Below are 18,236 nucleotides of genomic sequence, written 5' to 3'. Positions count from 1 at the left end.
TTGATGTCCTGCATATGTTTCATCGGATCTAAGAGGCTGGCAGTTATAAGATGTATGACTATGTGATCATAGAAAGGAAATGAACGGGTGGTGGCAGTGATGATTTTGTCAGAATTGCCACCTCACCGACCGAGATGGGAGAGATGCTCGAAGCAGCATGCTGATTTCAGAGATGTAAGGTTTGGGGGTGAAATGTGCATCTTACAATTAATTAAACAAAGCCATCGTCTTAAACGTGGTTTCGTCTTCAAATTCACGTTTAAATATCATTGTATACATTATTTACCTACAAACCTGCCCAACAAGCCTCCTGAGAAAGTAAATTTTATGAAGGACACTAGGGCTTTCTGAGGACCAGGGCCTGCCTGAGACTCGTGTGCTCTCAGCGGCTGGCGTTACAGTAGCTGACAGGGCCCAGGGCCTGTGCCAAGCCGCCTTCTGAGTGTGACGTGTGCACAAGCCTCTCCAGGTGGCAGTCACCACTTCCAGTCCCGGTGTGTCACTAGAGATGCTAAAATGAGGTGTGCACACGCATGCCCACTGTTTGGGGACTAGTGCTTGCATGCCCAGTCTTTACAGCAGGTGAATTAGGTCAAAAGCTCACGTGCAGGTAAATGATCATGAAGCTTTCATACTGGCTCCTTAAATGTTGTGACATTTACCACCTCAACTTGTGTTATTGTCTAAGTTGGCTTAATGACTATAATCAGCCTAATGGAGTTGGCAAACCTTTCAGAGAAAAAAATGCTTGACTGATCCAAACTGTCGTCGGGGTCCATGAATGAGCAGGTCAGTGGTAAATGTGAGTAACGGCAGCCGTGCAATGGTGCTACCTGGGCTCAGCACCCTTTAGGCAGTTGACCCGCTCTATCTATCGCCTTTGGTTCTAACTGCCGGGTGAGGTCGGCACCATTCCTGTCCCCTGTTCAGAGCTGGGAAAGTGAGGTTTGCCAGGGTTAAGCACTAGCCCAGAGAGTTAGTGTTGGAGCTGGGATCCGAACCCGGGTCTGACGGATACGGGGCCTGAACTTTAACCCCTGTGAGCACTGCCTGCACTTCAAGCTGCTTTGGTCCCTGAAGATGCTGAGCCCGCCTGGGGCCCCAGCATTGAGTAGTGGGTCCTTATCCTGTGGTGGGAGCTGTGGTCAGCAGGTGGCGCTGTGGGGAAAGAAGTAACCGAGGTGCCTCTATGGCTGTGGTTCTCAACCTTGGCTCATTCATGGACCCAAACGACAGTTTGGATCAGTCAAGCATTAGAATCACCTGGGAATATTTTTAAAATCATGATTTCTGGGCCTCATCCTCCGGAAATTCTGTTTCTTTGTTACTAATGTTGTAGCCCCACCCCATAACAAAGAAACAGAATTTCCGGAGGATGGGGCCCAGAAATCAGGATTTTAAAGATTCCCAGGTGATTCTAATGTGCAGCCAAGGTTGAGAACCGCTGCTCTATGGACTTGAATCCTCAATCAGAAATCAGGTGAATCAGTTATGTTCACATACATGACATGCTCAGAAAGTTAGACCAATTGTCTGCTCTGGTCAGACTGTAATTTAAAGACCATGAAGGGGCAGTTTAGAGTAGAGGATGCGTAGGGCTCTAAATGGGAATAATTCTTGATGGAGAGGGTGTTTTGGTATCAAAAGGGTATTTTCATTATCTTCAAACTCATCCTGCCAGAAGAGGTTATTTGGGTGTAAGAGAATTATTAGTGAAGAGTTTCGTAGGCTGTTTCATTACCGCCGGCCAGGAACATACCATTGTGTCCCAAGGTCTTTGAACAGGAGCAGGAGTTGGTGCGTGTGAGCCACGTTGTCAGGAACCTGTCATTAAAATGGATGAATAAGAAATGCCAGGTCCTAAATTAATAAACATCCTTGTTTAATAATTTAATACATTGAAACTGAAAAATGGTCTAACGCATCGTCTCCTAGAGCAATAGAGACTTCTCCTCAGGTGCTAAGTAAAGCATTGGCCAAGGGTGCCACTGAATTAACTAAATGGAGTCGGAGCCTAAATGATTCACCGAGTCCTGATTCAGGTTGTGCCGTGGGAATTGTTTCCATCTCTCCTGGGCTGGACAGGATTCTGATTCCCAAGTACGTTCAGCTAATGTAGCGTCATTTGTTATCGTTCATTTCATTTATTGCTGTTTTTTTTTTTTTTTTCCTTTCTCTCTTGGGTTATCCGGGGGACAACAATTTAGCAACTCGGTGCAAAAAGAGTCCCTTTTTGAGAAGCAAAAGCAAGGACAAAGACAAGTCTCCAACAGCCCCCCCGGCTTTCTCTAAACGCCTGCGGTTCTGGTCTTCCTCTGACATCCCACCCACCTCTAACTACCCTCTCCCTTTCTCAGAAATTGGAGATTTCTAATCCTTTCCCTTCATCAGTGCCTTCATCATGTACCCTCCTTCATTTCTGAAATTCAAACAAACAAAAAACAGTACCTAAAGGCCAGATGACCCATAGTGGACCCCTCCTCCTGACCCCAATTCCAAGCCAAGCTTAAAACAGCCAACGTGGATTCTGATTTCAAAAGAGAAGATAAGTTGTGACACCCTCCGGACGGTACTCCAGCGCAGCGCAGTGTTAGGGGAGCCTCGGGACAGCCACGCACAGGCCCGTGGCCAGGATGCCCGTGCCCAGTGAGTCCCCTGGCCGAGTGCTGCCCGCTCCCGCACCTGCAGGCTTGTATGTCATGCCGTGTGTCACGCAGAACTGATCAGCTGTCGCTATGCTTCCTAAAACGTACGGCCTCTGTAAAGACTTATTTTTAAGCAGCTGCATTTCAAACCGCTGCCCTTTTCCCCACTTCCCTTGTCGGAGCAGGGGATCGTTGGCTTGTGCAGATAAGTCCCTTTTTAGATGTGTTCTATGTTCTGAAGAATTTATTGCTGCACTCAAGCATTTTGAATAATTGGATGGATGTTGCTGAGCCAGGGTTCAGCCCGGAGTGCCGTTTTAGGGCTGAGCTACGGTCCTCTGACGTCTTGGATGCTGCTGTGAGGGCAGCAGTGGACAGACAGAACATCAGCTCCCAGTCAGCCAGGAGCGCTGGTCCACAGAGGCCTTTAGCTACTGCCTTGCTTTCTGTCTTCAGCCATCCTTGTACCATCTCCATGCGTTTGCCATGTCTGTATCACCTCTGTGATCACTTACATATCTCCCCTCGAATCGACTCCCGGTTTCCATTTAACTTTATTTTAAAAGGAAAGATGATTATCGGTACTGTAAATGGAAAACCGGTATCGCCATGGAAACAAGGTAATCATCAACGTAAATCCGTGACTACCGCACTGTTCAGTCAGTTGATGTGGCACTGACTTCGTCTCGTGCACCTGTTCTGGTTCCTGGGCGGCCACGTCCTGGTCCTCTGCCTGTCTTCCCAGCATGCGTTGGAAGTGTGTGGTTTCTCTGCCATTGCTGCTGTTGGCTCATCTCCGTCTCTCCTGCTCCTCGTGTTCACTTCATGCAGTGGCTGCCTGTCCGATTCATTCCACCCGCCTTGAATCTTGCTTCTCATCAAGGTTACCTTTCAGAATCCAAAAGTTCCCTTGGTTTGAAGTCGTAAGACTTGGGTGCTTCACACTTGACCGTGAGTCCAGACATTGAGTGGCTGAGGGTCAGGTGGGTCAGGTCCTGGGCGAGTGTGGAGACGGGTCAGAATCCCGACAGTGGACATGGCTCTGGGTCCACGCCCTTGGGCGGCCTGGAGCAGGACGCTGTGCAAAACAGCCTTGTCCTAATGCTTCCAGAACTCCACCCACATTAACTTTTCACTTGTATTTGGAGAGCCCATCCCCCTTTCCTACTAAGAGGTCGTTGAAGATCTTTTAGGTTTTTTTCCCAGTGTTTTTTTTTTTTTTTTAATTAGGATTTTATTTAACTTTGACAAGAATATATTAGTATGTTCACGGTAGGAAATTCAGAGATTGCAGAAAAGTGCAAAATACAAGGTAAAAATCTTCCTTGCGGTGATGAAGACTTCTTACACAAATGGTGGTTAGGGTGGCAATAAACAACTTTCTCAGATCACAAGGGTGCACATCCTGGACCTTGAGGGCCCAGGCCACAGGTCTCGAGTGGCCCTGAGCAGACATCAGCCAAGGTCTTTTTAAATCAGGGATTTGAGTGGCAGTGTTACACAGCAGGTGGGCCCAGTCGCTAATGTGTTGGACTTTTAGCAGTGTTTTGTTGAGCCTCTTGAGTTGGTCCTTTGCTAGTATTTTCTCCCAGCTGCTGGGGCTCGAACTGTGATCTATGGTGAGAGTGAGGGCCGGCCTCCCGGGGCCTCCAGCTCAGGCCCTCCCGTTCCCACCACAGCCGTGAGGCGTGCAGCCCAGCTTTCGTCCCTGTGCTCCGTGTGCCCTCCTGCCGCTGCTTCTAGGCCCCGGTGTGAGCACCCCACCTTGGCATGGGATGTTGCAGCCCCAATACTCACTGTCCTCCTCTGCCCCAGGCCCTGGGGACCTAGTACCAAAGCGAGGGTCGCCACACGGAGGCAGCCTTGACCGCACGGATGCCTCCGCTGAGCCAGCCTCCAAGCCCTGGCCGTCAGAGCTGGGCTCCCGGGCCTGTTCATCCTCAGCCGTCACTACAGCTCCTTCCAGCTCCACCCCCATCTCCCGGCACCCAGGCCGCACCCAAGGTGAGTCACGTGTCCCTTAGAACCGAGAGGGATGAGCTTCTGGGGCCGGGGTCCTTCCGAAGAGCCTGGCTCTCAGGGGCGGGGGGGGGCCTCTCAAACTGAGAGGTGGTCAGCAGGTTGGTGAAGCTGTGGACAGGCTTGGCCTCCCTCGGACACAGGTTCAGACCTCAGCTCTGCCCACGGCGGTGTGACTTTGGCGGACAACTACACCCTCTGGAGGCCTGGGCCTAAGCCGCTCGCAGGAAAGCCCTAGAACCCCCCACCACTGCTCAGAATCGGTGGAACCAGGTAGCTCCCGAACGGAGGTGAACCAGAGCTTGGGCTAAAATCCGGCAACGTTGGAGGTTTATTCTCCTGGGAGGAGACTTGACAGGGTCTCTGAACTTGAGGTCGGTTGGTAGAGTAGAGGGCAGGTGTCCTCACTGAAAAACAAGGGGGTTCGGGGAAGGATTGACAGGATGGATGTCTCCAGGATGCCAGTAGCCATGGCGTCCGCACCTTAGATGTGATAATACAATCCTTCAAGGCATCTGATTAGCGAGAGACATTCCCAGCAGAGCAGTCGGGTCACATCTTGCCAGGGGAGGCCCGTGAGAGTTCAGGACCCCGACACCTGACACCTGAGGAGAGCCCGCAATGCCAGAGACAAACGGATGTGAGGGCAGCGGAGTCAGCGGTCACTGGGCAGAGACTTGCGCTTTGAAACGCCCGTCGTTAGCATCAGAGCAAGCGAAGTTGCACGCTCTCGTGAAACCAGCAGGACGCTATAAAAAGGAGCATTCGCGGGGAGAGCACCTGGAAATTTTAAATACTTAACAGAAAGGGAAAATGACACAACACTGAAAAAGAGATTCAGCTCATAGCTTAGAGATGGAAATATCTGAATACAGCGGAAAGAGCTGGCAAGGATGGCCCGGCGTGTTAGAAATTGACGAGAGCAAGAAGGGTTATTGTTTTTCACGATCGGACCATCCACTGCACCCTGGACGCCATGGCTTGGCATGCATAACCCTGGTTTGACAAGCCGAGCAAAGACAGGGTCCCTGCCCTCAGGGCTGCCTGGGTCGGCCTCAGGGCCTGGCCCCTTGTTTACAAATCAGAAACACCCTCAGAATCTGAGTTGAGTGAGCACTGGGCAGCCAGGCGGCCCTTCTGTGCTCCTGGCCGGACACAGAGGGCAGCCACTTACTGTTGGGCGTCCGGGGAGCTGTGCCCTGTGCCGGCCGGGCAGCATGGTCAGGGGGTCCGGGTGGGCAGTCAGCAGATGGCCTCCGTCCCCCAGGCTCGAGCAGGAGCCGGGAGCACCACGTCCCGTCAGATTTCCAGCAGCCAGTGTGGCTCCAGGCCTGGCCTTCCAAGCTGACCACGGGCTGTCTCGGCCTGGATCCCACCCTGAGCCAGAGCCCACACCTGTTCAGATGCCTGCGGAGCCTGCCCGCAGGCCTGTCACACCGCACACGCAGCACTGCCCACAGCGACTCCCTGGCAGCCCAGTGCTCACGCTCAGGTGGACGCAGAACTGTGGCAAAGGGGAGACCCTGGTGTCATTTTAGAGGGGATCCAGGGCTGCTGTCAGCAAGAATCTAGCAGGTTTGAGGCACAGGGCAGCTTAGTCCTTCTCAGGAAAGAGCAGTGACTGGTGGCCCTTGGGTTCCGGGCTGTTTCTGGTGAGGAGCTGCCGGTTCAGGGCTCACTCTCTAGAGAATCCGCATCCTCCCTCCGGGGGTGGGTTCTTTGCTTTCCCTTCCTCCAGCCCCGGGAGAGACCAGGCCCTGGGAGAGAATTGCTTGCAGGCCCCCTGCTTCTCGTGCAGCTCACCCTGGAGGGTGGGAGGGGCTCCCGGGATACTGAGTCTCCGCTGCTTCTGCTGCATTGCCCTTGGGCCAGGACGCTGCTGCTTTCATTCAGAGTCCCAGGCATTGCACCTGCGGAAGCATGACTTAACGTTGAGTCAAATAGAGTCCGGAGGATGAGGCTGTGTCAGCAGGAGAAATAGGGGGAGAGATAGTACAGGCAGGTCCTAAGGGCACGGTCCACACGTCCCTCCCTCCCTCCAGGAGCTGGACACAACCATGACGCAGGGGCTGGGCCAGAGTCAGAGGTGGCTGTCTGGCAAGAGGCCCAGATTCCCCCTGGATGTTCCAGGTCCCCTGACTCACAGCTGTATGTACTCCGCAGGCTATCACTCAGATGACAGCCTCTGTGAGCGGTCCCTGGAGCTCGAGTTCGCCAACCACAGGCAGCAGCACGGTGAGTGGGCGGTGCGTGGTGCCCTTCAGCCTGGGTTCTACGACAGAACCCTGTTTCCATCAACTGTGCTTGTCCTTCAAGCTAAGGTCTGTGTGCAAATCTCACACACAAAGGAGGTGAAAGTGGAGGTGTTATGCTGGAGTGGGAACGGGGGACCCACAGCTCCTCAACATTCCTTTCCTGCCTCCCCTAGGGGCGGAAGCATGCAGCTCCTGCTTACATCCCTCCAGTGATGGGGAACTCACTACCTATCACGTGTTCTCCTGGAGGCTCTGACTCCCCTGGCTTGAAGGGAGGCCTAGTGACCCCTGCAGACGACACTGATTGCAGGGGGCTCTACTGTCCTCACCTGGATTTTAGTGCCCAGAGCAGCTCCTAGTGGTAAATCTCACCTTAGAAAGTGTTAGAAACACTGGCCTCCGACTGAGGCCTAGTGGAAGTTTCTGCGGAAGGGATACCAGCCTTCTCAAAAAGCGAGCACTTCCTTCCCTCCTGAGGGTCCCAGCACCTGCTCGGGCACAGACGTCATTGTACACACGTGGACGTGCACACACTGCGTGTCCTGGCCCTCCCCCTCACCAGGAGGCCCTGTGCTGGTCTAGGCACAGTGTTCCCACGTGTGTTCCAGAAAGATCCATGCGGCAGTAAGGGTGGGCTTCCCCCCAACCCCCCAACCCTTCGCTTTCCCAGAGCGGCCCTTTTTTAATCTGTACTGGAGGTCTGCATGAGATTTCCTTTGTTAACAAAATTGTGTGAGGCCACAGCCCCGACCTCACAGACAGAGATGTTACAAGTTGCCATTCTGCACAGCCCACTGCCCTCTCTGCACAGGCCTAGCACTCAGTGAGGCTGGACCCCTCCGGGGGGCGTCGGGGGAATCCCAGGGCCTGTCCTCCCGGGAGCTTTCCTGGACCGTGGCAGAGTCGCTTTGTGATGCAGTTTTCCGATTGGATGGTTTAGTCTGGGTTAGACTGGTCATCGGCCCTGCAGTTAAGCGTTGCCATTTCCTTCAGGGTCCCGGCCAAGCAGCTTGGAGAGCAGCAGGAATGCGTCCAGTGACAGCTCACCTCTCAGCCTGAAGGGTAAGCCGGCCTTCCCTCCTGGGCACTTTTCAGTGCACTTGGATCTCCGCTCTGAGCTGGTATTATTTGTGTAACTTAAAAAATACAGTTAGCAAGGTTCTCGGAAGCATGATGCGTTTGCATGCATAGGGCCACGTCATTCTCTTTGCAGCTTAGGCCTGGGAGTTTTAACAGATTTGGGTTCAAATCCCTTCTCCACTGACCAGCTCCGGGCACCTGGCGAGCCACCCATCCTCCGAGTCTGAGCTCCTTGAGCTTCCGGATGGGGACAACGCCAGTGGTTACGTCCATCGGGGTCAGAGGACACGGGGTGACTGGTTCCTTTACAGCAGTGGTTCTCAACCTTCTGGCCCTTTACAGTTCCTCATGTGACCCAACCATAAAATTATTTTCGTTGCTACTTCATAACTGTAATGTTGCTACTGTTACGAATCGTCATGTAAATATCTGATAGGCAGGATGGTCTTCGGCGACCCCTGCGAAAGGGTCGTTCGACCGCCAAAGGGGTCGCGGCCCACAGGTTGAGAACCGCTGCTTTACCATGTTTACAGTTCGTTTAATGGTGCAGAATACGGTCTGTCTACGCTGTTTGAAGAGTGACCTAGTGCGATACCTTACGGCTGTTGATAATTGAAGCTTGAGCAGAAGCTTTCCACTTCTTTCCCAAGTTATTTTGTTTTTAAATGCCAGTGTGAACTTCTAAAGAATTCTGAAATGTCCTTGACGTCCACAATGCCAGCCTGGGTTCCCCGGGCAGGGCTCTGTTCCGTGAGCTGCAGGCAGCACGGAGCCCACGGGAGGCAGGCGAACGAGAGTGGGAGACTGACGTGTGTCCCTCTGTGTCCCCTCGCCCTGACACCAGGTTCCTCTGACCCAGCCGTTCACTGCAGGCCCGAGAGCTTCCGCAGTGAGGACCTGATGCCCAGCAGGGACACAGCCACTCTGCCCCGCGATGCCAGCGCCCCAGGACGCACTGCCCTCGGCCGCCAGGAGTACCTGCCGCCCCGGAACGGGCCTCTCCCCCAGGAGTGCATCCAGAAGAGGGGTGTGGCCCAGCCCCAGGCCTGGGTGCGGCCCTGCGCCTCCCCGAGCAGAGAGATGGTCACCCTGGAGGAGTTCCTGGAGGAAAGCAACCGGTGCTCCCCAACCGCTGTGAGTGACCTGGAGCTCTCTTCCCTCGCTCCCCTCAGATGGACGGGCACCAGGGCACCAGAGGCAGAGACCTTGACAGCGAAGTCACAGAGAGGGACGGGCCGGGGCCGCGCAGCCTGGCTGCAGAGCTGGCTTAGATGGGGGAGCATAGCCCCTAGCCAGAAAATGACCGTGCGCTGGCCGCCAGCCCAGACCTGGGAGGCTGTTTTCTCCATCCGACGTGAGCGGCGGAACGTAATGCCAGCAGGAGGGTGGGAGGTGTGTGCCCACCCCTGGAGCATCCCTGCAGGGGGGCCGGCGCCCATGTGCAGTTAGGATCTCACGCTCGGGGTGTGGCAGAGCTCGGAGCACCCGCTGACCCTGACTCTTCACCGGCAGAGGTTTCTCGGGGAAGGGCCAGGTGGTAAACGTTTCAGGCCGTGCAGTCTCTGCTACAAACTCCACTCGGCCGCTGGGGCAGGTGGCGGGCCAAGGCGTCTATCCATGAAAGTTTTTAATCATTTAAAAATGTGAAAACCATCCTTCGCTCACAGGCCAGAGCGGCGAGCTGGAGTTGGCCCGCAGCGTGAGCTTGTTGAGCGCTGCTCTGCAGCTCTGGCCTGAACGGCAGCGGCCGTCGGAAACCCTCGTGTCTCGGGGTGGTGTTCCTGACTCTGCACGTGTGCCGTGTAGTCTGTGTGACTTCCTGCACGAGCTGTTGGGTTCCTGCTCGGATGAAGTTACAGTTGAGAGCCTGGGAGGATTGTAGGGCCCCGGTAATTCTGTCTCGTTCCCCTTAAACTTACACAGTTGAACTTTCTCTGGCCACATAGTAAATCCTACGGCCTGCATTAGTAGAGCCCAGTGACACAGAATACAAACTACTTATTCAGTCGATGTTTATTGAGCAGGACTACATGTTAGGCAGCACGCAGGATGCCTGCTCTCAGAGACACCAGGTAAACTAGCTCATCAGCAAGTTTCATCACATACTTCCTAGGTGCCTAGTCTGCTGGTTGGCCCTGAAAGGAAGTATATGCATGGCCTCTGCCCTCCCGCCATTTCTGTTTCTATCTGCAAAGCACTATGCCAGGGGCCGGAGAGAAACAAAAGCCCTGCCCTCACTACGTTCACAGTCTGATACTGAGGTTCTCAAACTTGGGCAGGTGTCATGCTCCCCTGGGCTGCCTGGACACAGGCTGGACCCCAGAGTTTCTGCCTCAGGAGCTCTGGGGTGGGGCTCCCCTAGAGTCTGCATTATGACCAACTTCCCAGACATTGCCCTATCTTTCTCAGCCTAAATGGGTCCAAAATAACCTCACTGCAGGAGTTGGTTGTGGAAGCTGATGCTCAGCTCCTGAGATCCACTCCACCTTCCTCCACAGCGTGTCCCCCATCTGCCCCCCAACTAACCTGACGCCTCCCCCCCTCCCCTGAGCAGGCCTGAAGGAAATGGTAGTCACAACAGTGCCCACACTCAACACCTCCACTCCCTGAGTGTTGTTGGCTGGAAGGGGGTGGAGGGGGGGTCATAAGAGGGGCCCAATGGGTGGCCAGAGAGGGTGGACTCATGCAGATGGGTGTCAAAGATTTAGAAAGGATCAGAGAGGAGACGGCTGCAGAGTCAGACAGCTGTGGGTTCAAATCCCCGATCTGCCACTCTCCAGATGTGGGACCTGCTGAACCTCTGTCCTCAGTTGCTTTGCCTATGAAAGGTTGTTTCAATACAGCCTTGCAAGGTTGCTTTGAGAATTGAATGAGTTGGGCGGTTGTCTTTGTTCTGTTCTTCCCCAGTTATACCTGTGGTTTCTAGCATCGTGCCTGGCCCCTGGGAAGCAGTTGGTAAGTGGTCCCTGTTGACATTAATGACCACAGGTCTTACTGTGCGAACGCCCAGGATGTGTGACTGCTAACTAGCACGTAAAGCAGCAGAGGGTGTCTCTCAGGTTGAGTGTCCAGATGTCTTCAAGGGCCATCTGGCAAGTGCAGGTGGCTCCTGGGTTGCTGAGCTGTCCCGAGACTGACGCCGCCTGACACAGGTCTAGCGGCCGGGGCCTGACTCCTTCTGCCGGTGAACGCTGACTCATCTTCCGCGTGCTCTCCCTTCCTTGCTTCTTCTCGTGGCCCCTCACCTCAGGAGACACCATGAGGCTCCCCCAGGCCGGGAGGCGCTGGCCGGGGCTGCAGTTATCAGAGCAGGGTCAGGCCTGGGCTTCTGCCTCTGCCTGCCCAGCGTGGTGAGGAAGGACGCTGGTTCTCTGGCCAGGGAAGCCCAGCCGGGCACCTGCTCAGCCGGAGGAGCAGCGTGAAGGCAACAGTGGCAGGTGGCCACCCACGGCTCAGCCTTGCACTCCCCTTGGGGGCCCGCCTCGCTCGTTCCCACCACCGCCTTTCTCAGATCAGGAGAAAGGTTGCAATTGCAAAAGGCATTGTTTTTGGTTTTTTTCATTTCTTCTTCTGAAGTTTTGTTGTCAATATACAGGAAGGCAATGGATTTTTGCACCTTGATTTTGTATCCTGCAACTTGACTGTATTTGTTTATTGTTTCTAACAGCTTTTTGGTGGAGTTTTTAGGGTTTTCATGTCATCCACAAAAAGTGACAGTTTGGCTTCTTCCTTCCTGATTGGATGCCTTTTCTTTCTTTCTCTTGCCTTATTTCTGTGGCTAGGACTTCCAGCACATGTCCTTGTGGACAGCGTGGACATTCTTGTCTTGTTCCTGATCTTAGAAAAGCTTTCAGTTTTCACCATTGAGTATGATATTAGCTGAGGGATTGTCACATGCGGCTTTTATTATGTTTAGGTACTGTCCTTCTGTTCCTATTTTATTGAGCGTTTTAATCATAAATGGATGTTGTATCTGATCCAGTGCTTTTTCCTGCAACTATTGATAAGATCACATGATAATGGAGTGTATTACTGCTTTTGCTGCATCCCAGACGTTTGGATATGGTATATTGTCATTCTCACTTGTCTCTTTATATATTTTGTTCTCATCTTTTATTTCTTCATTGCCCCAGTCATTTTTTAGTAGTATGTTGTTTAATCTCCATGTATTTGTGAGGCTTTTTAAAAATATATATTTTTAGTGACTTCAGAGAGGAAGGGTGAGGAAGAGAGAGAGAGAAACGTCAGTGATGAGAGAGAATCATTTATCGGCTGCCTCCTGCATGCCCACACTGGGGATCGAGCTGGCAACCTGGGCGTTTGCCCTTGACAGGAATCGAACCCAGAACCCTTGAACCTGCAGGCCGACTTGAACCAAACTGGCTAAGGCTATTTGTGAGTTTCTTTACTTCCTTTTTGCATTTGATTTCTAATTTCAAAGCATTGTGGTCAGAGAATATGCTTGGTATAATTTCAATTTCATGACTTGTTGATGCTAGTTTTGTGACCAATATGTGGTCTAACCTTGAGAATGTTCCATGTCCGCTGGAGAAAAATGTATAATCTGATGTTCTGTGATGAAAGCTTCTATAAATGTCAATTATGTCCCTTTGTCTAGTGTTTCACTTAAGGTCTATATTTCTTTTTTTTTAAAAAAAAAAAATATCTTTATTGATTTCAGAGAGGAAGGGAGAGGAAGAGAGAAATAGGAACATCAGTGATGAGAGAGAATCATTGATCGGCTGCCTCCTGCACACCCCCTACTAGGGATCGAGCTCGCAACCTGGGCATGTGCCCTTGACCAGAATTGAAAATGGAACCCTTCAGTCTGCATGCTGATGCTCTATCTACTGAGCCAAACCAGCTAGGGCAAGGCCGATATTTATTGATTGATTTTCTGTTTGGGTGATCTGTCTAGAGCTATCAATGGAGTATTGAGGTCCTCCAACTATGATTGTGTTTTGATCTGTTTCTCCCTTTACTTTTGTGAGTAGTTGTCTTACATATTTCAGTGTTTCCTGGTTGAGTGCATATATATTAAGAAGTGTTATGTTTTCTTGATGTAGTGTTACCTTTATCATTAAAGTGTCCATCTTTGTCTCTTGTTATCTTGAAATATATTTTGTCAGATATAAGTATGGATACACCTGCTTTTCTGTGGATCTTGTTTGCTTGGAGAATCATTTTCCACCCTTTTACTTTGAATCTACCTTTGTCTTTGTAGCTTAGATGTGCCTCTTGTAGGTGATATATGGTTGGGTTTTGTTTTTGGATCCACTCTGCTATTCTGTGCCTCTTGGTGAATTCGGACCATTTACGTTTAGGGTAATTATTGATGTATAAGGATTTCCTGTAGCCATTTTATATTTTGTTTCCTGGTAGCTCTGCCTCCCTTGGTTCTTTTCCTTTATGTTTCTATCTGGGATTTTTGGGTGGTATTCCATTCATCTTTCCTCGGTTTCCTCTTTTTTTAAGCTATATGTCCTAGTTTGGGGATTTTTGTGTGTGGTTATCATTAGGTTTATAAAAAAAATGAAATTGCATATATAACGTAGTTTTTGTTTTGTTTTTTTTTAAATTTCTTTATTGGTTAAGGTATTACAAATGTGTCCTCATCCCCCCATTAACCCCCAATAGTTTTTGTTCTTTTGAGTGCATCTGATTTTCATCTTCCTTTGCCAGTTCAGACCTTCCCCGCTCCCCTTTTATGTTTTTGTTGTCACAAATTATCCCTGTTTATGCTGTAAGTTTTTCGATGGTCTTACTCATAGTGTTGTGACCTTATGTTCTTTGTTTCAGGTAGAATAAGTCCCTTGAGTATTTCCTGCAATGGGGGTTTTCTGGTGATAAAATCCCTCAGCTTCTGTATGTCTGGGAATGTCTTTATTTCTCCTTCATTTTTAAAGGATAATTTTGCTGGACATATTACTCGTGGCTGGTAATTTCTCTCTTTCAAGCCCTTGAATATTTGGTTCTACTCTCTTCAGGCCTGTAGAGTTTCTGCTGAGAAGTCAGATGAAATTCTGATGGGTTTTCCTTTGTAGGTCACTTCCTTTTTTCCCCTGGCCACTTTGAGAATTTTTCTTTGTCGTTAATTCTTGACAGCTTCCATACCAAGTGCCTTGGAGAGGGCCTCTTTGGATTGAGGTAACTAGGTGTTCTGTGTGCTTCTTGGATTCGAGGATCTAGTTCTTTTCATAGATTTGGGAAGTTCTCATCCACTATTTGTTTGAATAAGCTCTCCATTCCATGCTCCCTCTTCCCTCCTCCAAATGCCTGTAATTCTATTGCTGCTTTTTCTGATGGAGTTAGAGAGGTTTCCTGGAGCTCTTTCATTTTTCTTTATGCTTGGGTCTCTTCTCTCCTTCTTTCTGCATCGTTTCTTGATTCCTGCCTTCAATATCACTAATTCTTTCCTCTGGTTGGTTCTGTTCTCTGTGCTCAGTAGTTCACTTTTAATCTCCTTAATTGCATGCTTCATTTCCTGGATTTCTGATTGGTTCTTTTCTGATGTTTCATCTCTTTGGTAAAGTACGCATTTTGTTCATTGATTTGTTTTCTGAGTGCACTGAATTGCCTGTTGGTATTTTCTCGCATCTCATTGAGTATTTTCAGAGCCTTAATCTTGAAATCTCTGTTATTTATATCACATATTTCCATGTGTTCCAGCCTGCTTTCTGGGGATTTCTCATTTTCTTTCTTATCATCCTCATTGCTGTGGCTCTCCATGGTATTGCTGTCCTTCTTTGCTTATGCATTTATCTCTGAAGAGGTCTATTGTTTTCCAGTAGAGGGCACTGAATCTCTAGATTTTTATTTTTATTTTTTTTACCTCTGGGGTCTCCCAGTCTTGAACCTGCACAGCTTCCGTAAGACAGTACAGCCGTGCTGCTTGGGGGTGGGGTTTGTTTTGCCCTCACCATCACGGTGACCCCTGACCTCCAAGGACCCTCCTGGCCCTCACTCCTGCCTCTCAGTTCTTTCTCTCTTCTCTATAGGACACTCCTGGTTGCCGGGATGACCTGCTAAGTGACTACTTCAGAAAGGCCAATGAGCTCCCAACCATCGGAGGCCAGCCAGGCCCACCTGCCAGGAGAGAAGGGGCCAGGATGCCCACCAGCTTGGTGGCCCCCACCCTCAAGATGGCTGTCAGCACCTCGGAGGGGAAGCTGCTAAAGCCGGGGCAGTATGTGAAGCCCAACTTGAGACCTGCCGACGCTGAGACCCCACCCAGTGCCCCCCTGAGGCCGGCCCAGCCTCCCCAGAGCCTTTCTCTGGGCAGACCCCGGCAGGCCACAATGCCCCCAACCTCCCACACTCCTGCCGGCCGGAGCGCCTCCCTGAGCAGGGCCTTCAGCCTGGCCTCAGCTGACCTGCTTCGAGCCAGCGGGCCAGAGGCCTCCAAACAGGACTCTCCTCTGAAGCCGGCGGGTTCTGAGGCCTCGGGGGGCAGAGAAACAGGCAGCCACACCCCACAAAGCCCCATACCCCCCAGCTCCCACAGCCTGGCCCGGGAGAAGACCCCACTTGTGGGAAAGGCTGGTGGCTCCTATCAGGCCCCGGGTCCCCGAAGCCGACCACTGGACATGAGGCGCTTCTCACTGGCTCCCCCAAAGGAGGAGAGGCTGGCTCCCCTGCCACAATCCGCCACGGCCCCAGCCATTGCCACTGGAGGCGGTGGTGGCAGCAACTCTCAGCCCCACCACCGCTCACCAACTCCAGCCCCAGCTGTCAGGACTAGGCCCCCCACCCCCCAACACTCAGGGGAAGTGGCCACCATCGCGCCTGTCCGGGTGGGGCTCAGCCTCTCAGAGGGTGACGGGGCCCCAGGACAGGCCCACAGAGAGGGGCTCCCTGCCAAGAGCCCGGGCAGGTCTCCCGACTTGGCTCCCCGCACCAGCCGGGCCCCTGAGGACTGCAGTCGTGGGAACAACTCGAAAAGCATGCCGGCGTCCCCGGAGCCGGGCGGGGACCAGCAGACCGTGTGGTACGAGTATGGCTGTGTGTGACTCGTCTCCTGGCCCCGTAGCCCGAGCCTTAAAACTACTGACGCGCCTTCCGATGACCGTGGCTGCCTCTCCTGTCCGCCTGTGGTGCCAGGAGAGGGCTGTCGAATGAGGAAAGGGGTTCCCGTGTGCCTCTTCCATTTGTTCTGTTAGTGAGAACGCTGTGCCAAGGTGTGGGACACGTGTCTGACCCTCCAGCCACTCGTATCTTTTGAACAAATCCACTTTGGCCTGGGGACGCTCACACTGCATTGACAAACCGACTTCCCCGAGGCAGACACTACATGAACGTGCCCCTTAGAACACTTGTTTGCAGTTTGACCTCCATGTAAGTGTGCGTGTGACGGGGAGCAGATACATGTTCTCAGGGCTGAGCCCTGGTCCGGAAACTCTACGCCCTCTCCCAGAAGCCAGACGATCCTAGGAGGAGCCCAGTCCAGCCAAACTACAAAGACCCGGAGGCCCTGGGTGAACCCTAGAGACAGGCTCACTGCTAACCCAGGGCGCTGCCGAGCCAGGCCTGGGGCCCCGTGTCCTTCGCCACTGGGCCAAGGCGGCCTCAGGCTTTGCCTTCTCCAGCTGGCTCCTGGGGCCACACCAGGACCTGCCTCCCTGCCCACTTATCTATAAACACTGGGTCTGCCCGGCCTCGGGGTGGGGTAGAGAGAAGCCCTGCGCACCCCCTCCCAGCAAGTGTACATAGTGTGTACGGGCTGGGGGCAGGAGGGTGCGAGAGGCAGGTGCAGCCTGATTTGGGATGTGGCTGCAGCACCCCAGTATCCCCCCATCGAGGGTGAGACGTTGATTTATTTCTGAATAATTTCTGTGGTAGAAACCGAATTTCTTTAATATATTACATATATGTGTACACACATGAAATATATATATACTTTGATGGGGATCTACAGGATGTCCCCCCAAAAAATGTACACACTAACAGCTGATAGCTCAATTTTCACTTCTTTTCAGGTTAACATTCGAAATAATGGGTGAAGCCAGGCTAAGCTCTAAACAAAGATAACTTACCCCCTAGACTCACATAAAAAATAAAGTTTACGGTACGAAACCGGCAACGGTGCCTGGACCACAACTACTGTGACAGAGGAATCACCAACATCAAGAACCATTTCGTTCGGTGTTTGTGCTCATTCTCTCAATACCTGCCCTGGATCCCTCGACTGTTGCCGGTTTTGTACCGTAAACTTCATCCTTTATGTATCCCCCTGAAAGGTCTGGTGGGTAAGTTCTTTTTGTTCACAGCTTAGTCTGGCTTCACCCATTGCTTCAAATAAATTAAACCTGGAAAGGGGTGAAAATTAAGAGTGTTATCAGCTGTTAAAGTGTGTTTGTGTTCCCATGGGAATCATTCATTTCCATCAGGAGTCTGGCCTCTACATTTTTTGGGGACGCCCTATATTTATATCCCACAGGGAGTCATTCTTTCCCGTCGGGAGTCTCACCTGCTGCTGTGTGCATTTGACCGGGTTCCTGACACATTTTGTTTCCTGTTGTTTACTAAGGTGCTCTTCCAGGGATGTACCAACTTGGTGATTTGGGTTTTATAAAGATTTTTTCCTTTTGAGCTAAAGTACTGAGAAAGAAATGGGAATGTTAACATGGTTGATTTTCGGCGTGCTTTGGGTTGTGTATTAAATAGCCATTGATTCTGGGACACAAGGACGGGTTTGTAATAAAATGAGATGTTGTAAAACTGAGTCCTAGTTTTCCTTGCTACTCGTCACTGGCAGCGCTGTCGGGGCGTTGGGACTTCAGGCTTCCTGCTCAGCCTCTGGAATCCACCAGCTCCCTTTGCCTGAGGTCAGAGAATGGGAAAGCAAGGTTTCCTATTTTCCAGGCTTGTGTTTAAGTTCCTATAAGTCGAATCCCATTTAGATAAGGGATTTAGATCATAGCAGGAGCTTAGCTTAAAGTGATCCTTTGCTCTGAGTGAAGCATCCAGAAGGTGGTTGGAGACATGAAATAACCATCGTGCCTCTAGGCTTTTCCGATCCACTGTTTGGCCCTCGATGGTGGACATGAGCTGCAGCTGTGGGAGCCGCCCACTCAGCGAGCTGCCCTCCCCAATGCTTTGAGCCAAACTGAGCAGTAGCACCTGCAGGCTTCCTCCCCTGCGCCTTTGATTTTTGCAGGATCTGACACTGGCCAGTCACTGCTTGGAGCTCTCAGCCTCTGTCCCATGATTCTCTCTCCTCTGGGACAGGTCTTCAGCG

General features: G+C 51.7%; 1 protein-coding gene across 1 annotated transcript in view; it reads left to right on the top strand.

Annotated features, from left to right (window-relative positions):
* CCDC88C (coiled-coil domain containing 88C) overlaps positions 1-17,720 on the top strand; it is a 108,037-nt gene extending 90,317 nt beyond the window's left edge. The window contains exons 26-30 of the mRNA XM_036315636.1: positions 4,461-4,649; positions 6,828-6,899; positions 7,913-7,981; positions 8,844-9,133; positions 14,998-17,720. Coding sequence (XP_036171529.1) covers positions 4,461-4,649; positions 6,828-6,899; positions 7,913-7,981; positions 8,844-9,133; positions 14,998-16,008 — 1,631 coding nt within the window. The 3' untranslated portion in view covers positions 16,009-17,720. The remainder of the gene's footprint in view (positions 1-4,460; positions 4,650-6,827; positions 6,900-7,912; positions 7,982-8,843; positions 9,134-14,997) is intronic.
* Positions 17,721-18,236: the final 516 nt, after the last annotated feature.

This window comes from Myotis myotis, unplaced genomic scaffold (genome assembly GCF_014108235.1).
Source record: "Myotis myotis isolate mMyoMyo1 unplaced genomic scaffold, mMyoMyo1.p scaffold_m19_p_1, whole genome shotgun sequence".
Classification (NCBI taxonomy): Eukaryota; Metazoa; Chordata; class Mammalia; order Chiroptera; family Vespertilionidae; genus Myotis; species Myotis myotis.
Note: the sequence above shows the minus strand (reverse complement) of the source record. Positions and strands in the feature narration are given on the sequence as shown.